This window comes from Eleutherodactylus coqui, chromosome 8 (genome assembly GCF_035609145.1).
Source record: "Eleutherodactylus coqui strain aEleCoq1 chromosome 8, aEleCoq1.hap1, whole genome shotgun sequence".
NCBI lineage: Eukaryota > Metazoa > Chordata > Amphibia > Anura > Eleutherodactylidae > Eleutherodactylus > Eleutherodactylus coqui.
Window position 1 is genome coordinate 98,647,659 of NC_089844.1, and position 5,289 is coordinate 98,652,947.

At 39.9% G+C, this 5,289-nt stretch overlaps 1 protein-coding gene across 1 annotated transcript; it reads right to left on the bottom strand.

Moving 5' to 3' along the window:
* Positions 1–557: 557 nt before the first annotated feature.
* LOC136577537 (gamma-crystallin-3-like) lies at positions 558–3,695 on the bottom strand. The gene is made up of 3 exons (XM_066577445.1): positions 3,687–3,695; positions 1,879–2,121; positions 558–833 (listed from the first exon to the last, which is right to left on the bottom strand). The coding sequence occupies exons 1-3, from the start codon at positions 3,693–3,695 to the stop codon at positions 558–560; spliced, it is 528 nt and encodes a 175-aa protein (XP_066433542.1).
* Positions 3,696–5,289: the final 1,594 nt, after the last annotated feature.

Sequence of the window (5,289 nt, forward strand, 5' to 3'; positions counted from 1 at the left end):
TTACTGCAAACAGGCAGTTATTCATAGATGAACGACTGCGCGTTTATACAGGCTAATAGTCGCTTGGTTCTTAGGTGAGCTGAAAACCAAGCAATTCTGACAAGTGATCGATTTCTCGCTCACTGCCATGTTGGTGGCCACATCTACAAGGGACAACAATTGCCCAAATTCACGATTTCCATTTTGGACGATAATCGTCCATGTAAAAGTACCTTCAAGGCTCATGCACACCACTGTAGTATGGATCACTGCAACCTCAGACTCTACCTACTGATGCCTCCAATATCATATGGAGGTCTGTACAGAGGCACCCTATGGAGGCATATAGGATGCCTATTGTTCTATAGTATGAAACCTCATTAAACCTTAAAAAAAGCTTAGAGAAATACATACTCTGTTTGACTGATTATATATACAGATATATACATACATCTGCTGACAGATTTCAGAGAACACCTAACATCTCATGCTATATATAAAGATCTGAAGATATGAAACATATATTTTTTAATGGATATTATTTAATGATGAATTTGTAAAAATATCATTTCCATCATTTAATGCAGATGCTGGACGCGTCTGAATGATCCTACTCTTGAGCTACTGGATCCCCAGTCGTTGTATCTTCTGTACTCTCCAGGTCTCAGATAATACTGACGTCCTTTGAAATTGGGCTCATCATAGAACATCCAGTGACCGTCAAGAACATTGCAGGAGTGGATATCATGGTAACGGAATTTCTCATAGACACACTGACAGTCTTCAGTAAATTCCATCATTTGACCCCTGAAATCTTCTTTCTCGTAAACCTTAATGATGAAAGGACCTCGATGCTATAATAGAAAGCAAGTTATATGGGTAAACCTTGCCAAAATTGTGTATCTAAAGGGTAAAAACTGTAGTATTAAATGTATTTACTTGTATTAAACATTGAATTAACAAGTTATTTGAAATCTAAGGAAGAATGACAAATTAAACTGATGTGGAGTGTAATGAGAAGCTCCTAGGCCCCAATGAAAAATCTGTTCAGAGCCCCCCAAAACACACACACCTATAGTACTGCTGGCCTGATGACCCCCTAACACTAATTCAGGATCCATAAAACTCTCACATTTTTTTCAGAGGACTTTTTAAGTAAGTTTTTATTTCTATACCCATCCTGTTGTAAAATCCTTTCAAGTGCAAATTAATCACATCCATGTCTGTGCCTTATCATAAATATATGTGTGTGTGTGTGCGTGTGTATGTATATATATATATATATATATCTTCGGATCTATTTCATTATGCCTGAGGAAGGACCCCGAGACGTTCGAAAGGTTGCAATAATATCATGCATTTTTGTCAGCTATTAAATGTAGAGTTGAGCGAATGTACTCTCCCCAGCTTGATGCTCGTTCGAGTATTAGCATTCGTTACTCGAATAGAGCTCTCGAATTTTACGAAAAGCTCGACTCGAATAACGAGGACCTGAGCATTTTGGTGCTCGCTCATCTCTAATTAAAAGGTATCATATCTACAAGATTACTTGGTTTCTCTTGCTGGAGAAAATCAAACTTTGCTCTACTGGCTGACACAGTACCAAACTTTTTTCATTATGGGTAATTTGTAATACTGGTGTCTATATATGTGCAGAGTGGTCTTTGTGTCCCCTCGGCACCATGTCCCAAATGCAACCGCTACCTCTGTTCCCCCTTTAGACATTCCACTGTCTGTGAGTCCTTTGTTTCACATCCAATCATGCTAAATAATTTACCTCTCGTCTACTTTGCAAATCTACAACTGTACGACTTTCTACAAATGACTAAAATCCAATATCAACTGTATGTGCATAGCTTTAGTAGCTCATATGAATACTACAAAAATAAACTTTCATACCTGAGTAGTTAGGTGACAAGATCTAATGGAGTCATTAAAGCCCAACCATTGCTGGAAATCAGGATATTCTCCTCTTCTTAGATAATATTGATATCCCTTGTAGTTGGAGTGCTCATAGAGGATCCAGTTTCCACTCTCCACCCGGATGGAGTTACAACGATTAAAATATGAGGACAGATCAGAGCAGTCAGAGCTGCACTCGTAAGAGCGTCCCTGAAAGTTCTTGTCCTCGTAAAAGATGATCTGAAATGTGTTAAACATTTATGGTTATTTTTCACATATTCTTATTTGAAAATGCATATTTTAGGAAACCTTAAAAAATGATACTAAACCATCTTTTTAAAGTATACCTCCAATTACACAAAAAAGCAACTACTGGGCTGGAATATGCATAATAATTGTCTTTCCCAAATACATTGGATAGCAGATTCTGCTTAAATAAAATAAATAAAAATCTTATTTGTATAGCGCCAACTTATTCCGCAGCGCTTGCAAGTAATTACCCCCCCCACCAAGTTGCATACTCATTTTACCAACCTCGGAAGGGTGGAAGGCTGAGTCAACCTTGAGCTGGCTACCTGAACCACACAGGTATTGAACTCGCAACCTTCAGGTCGTGAGCGAGAGCTTAGGACTGCATTTCTGCATGCTTCTAAGTAGCAGCATAGATCATCCAGTCTGTGTACACAAGTTATTTAGAGAGTTTTTTAAGTGCACACTCCTTCAATATAGTTACCTTTCCATATAATTGGAGGTACACATTAAGCAAACAGCAGAAAGGCAAATAAACCACTATCAAAGGGCTCATTCATATGGGCATATTTTTGGTCCATGTGCTGTTCATGTATTTCATGGACAGCACAGAGACCCATTACCGACAATTAGGCTATTCAGACAAGTGTTTTTTTTCCTAGGTGAATGGTGCTGGTCCATGCGAAAAATTTTCAGCATGTACTATTCTGGGCCCTGTCACCAACCAGAATTGGACATGCAATGTCTCAGTGCCTGCGGGTTTCCAACCGCACACATATGTTTCTGTGTGCTGTGTGATGCAAGCTGTGCTTGACAATTGCTGGTGCATCTTACGCACACCTGTGGGAATGGACTCTTACATGTACAGCAATTAAATGATAGTTTCTTGAAGATTCATTCTTTCAAATTGATCTGTGAACCCATGAACAATCTGATAATTATAACACTTGCCTCTGGTACTTCATCTTACACTTTCCAATATAGTTGATTTTTTGATAAAGGACAATTAATATATTAATATGTATCTCTGCTATTTTATAGATTGTTCACTTCAGTACCGATTTCATATTTGAATATCAGCAGTGCAACTTCAGTGATTTCTAATGCAATAGAAATTGTAATGTATACTTTGTATTCTATGTAGATGATATGGTGAAATCATGGTGGGATAAAGTGGCATACAAAGAGTGGGTCAATAATAAAAAAATATGTGATCCCTACTTGTTCATGTTATTATGCCAGAACTGAACAGATTCTTGTTGTCTGTCCCTCATCTCCATTCCCTTTGAAGTTGCATTGGTTGCCTTTATTCTATGTAAAGTCCTAGTGAAATGCTATCAGTTCTACTACTATACTGTATGTTACTCTGTTTTCAGCTACAGCTACTGGTATAATTACAGGTACTACTATAAAATGTAATGTTGCATTGTATATTAAAAATTGATTATATGTGACATGGAGTTCTCATTCTAAAACACAGCAAATAATATTGTAATCTACTGAAGCAGAAATGTCAAAGTACAAAAAGTACTTGCTAACATTGTGATCCCTCTTACCTTTCCCATGGTGGATGTGGTGGTGTTACGAGAGCTAGGCACTGGTGAAAGAAATTATCTCGTCCTTTTATATACATTGACCATTGCTGCGTTCAGCAGATCTTCAAAGAAACTACCATTTCTGTTTACTAAGTTAAACGTACAGTATAGCTTTTGTTCGCCAGTGTTCTTTGTGTGTCGCCTTTGTTAATGTATGCTTACTAGGAGCAGTTGCTAGAACTTTACAATTTTGTTTCCACTGGCATTATTGGAGAAACAACAATTTGTTCACATGACCAAAAATGAAAAGTGCAACTAATGCACTTCGCTTATAATACCTTACATAAAAACATGATAAATATACAGAATGTTATATAATAAATATATGTAACATCTAGAGATGAGCGAGCGTACTCGGAAAAGCACTACTCGCTCGAGTAATTTGCTTTATCCGAGTATCGCTGTGCTCGTCCCTGAAGATTCGGGTGCCGGCACGGAGCGGGGAGCTGCAGGGGAGAGCGGGGAGGAACGGAGGTAAGATCTTTCTCTCCCTCTCTCCCGCCCGCTCTCCCCTGCTCCCCGCTGCGACTCACCTGTCAGCCGCAGCGGGACCCGAATCTTCAGGGACGAGCACAGCGATACTCGGATAAAGCACATTACTCGAGCGAGTAGTGCTTTTCCGAGTACGCTCGCTCATCTCTAGTAACATCCCATCATGCAGGTTCAGCAAAGGGTGTTAAGGATGACAGTAAGGCTTCCACACTTGCTAAGACTTACAGCGAAATTTGATGCCATGCTAAAGAAATCCACATCAAAATCTGTGTGTATTTTGGCGCAGAATAAAAAATGTCTTAATTCTGCTGGTAATTCTGCAACAAAATCCACATTTAGACATTTAAATTTTGGTGTGAATTTCTACGGTGGCAAATAAGGCCTCCTGTCCTCAGACGATATGTCACTGTGTTATCCGCAGCGATAATGCGGCCGCGGGTAATGCAGTAAATGCTTTCTATAGACTTAACTATAGAAAGCGCAGCCCAACGGCCACAAACGGAGAATCATAGCGATTCTCCGCTCGCGAGATTCAAATCACGGCGTGCTGCGATTTGCCACGATTCTCCGCGGCTCATTCTGGAGACCTGTCAGTTCTCCCCCCAGCTCCCCTGCCGCGGAATATCGCTAATGATATTCCACCTCGCCTGTGGACAGGGGGCCTAACATAGTATGTTAGGCTGAAGAACGACATATGCCAAATCTATTTCAGCCTATTGCCCCATCCACCCTGAATCTTGATTTAGAGGAAAGCAAAAAACCCCCCAATGAGGTAGAAGCCAAATTTTCCCATTTAAGGGACAACATTCCTTCCCTACTCCAATCTGGAAATCTGAATAGTCCCTGGATCACCGACTATTCTAAAGTAATCAGTGACTAGAACAACTAATATTGTAACGCTCAAGAAAGGCGTCCAGGCCCCTCTTAAATTGCTCTGTAAATTCCAGAATGTGGAAAAGCCCCCTAAGGCTTCTTTCACACGAGAGCGTTTTCATCGCCAGCCAATATATGCTTCCATCTGAGGTGTAGAAGCTCATGAACGGGCGCACAAATCTAAAGTTTGTGCGCCCGT

What these genes read in the sequence shown, in the direction of transcription:
- LOC136577537 (XM_066577445.1), bottom strand. An exon ending in CTTGTCACCTAACTACTCAG is followed by an intron (nt 834 to 1,878) that starts GTATGAAAGTTT and finishes TTTCTATTATAG; the next exon opens with CATCGAGGTCCTTTCATCAT.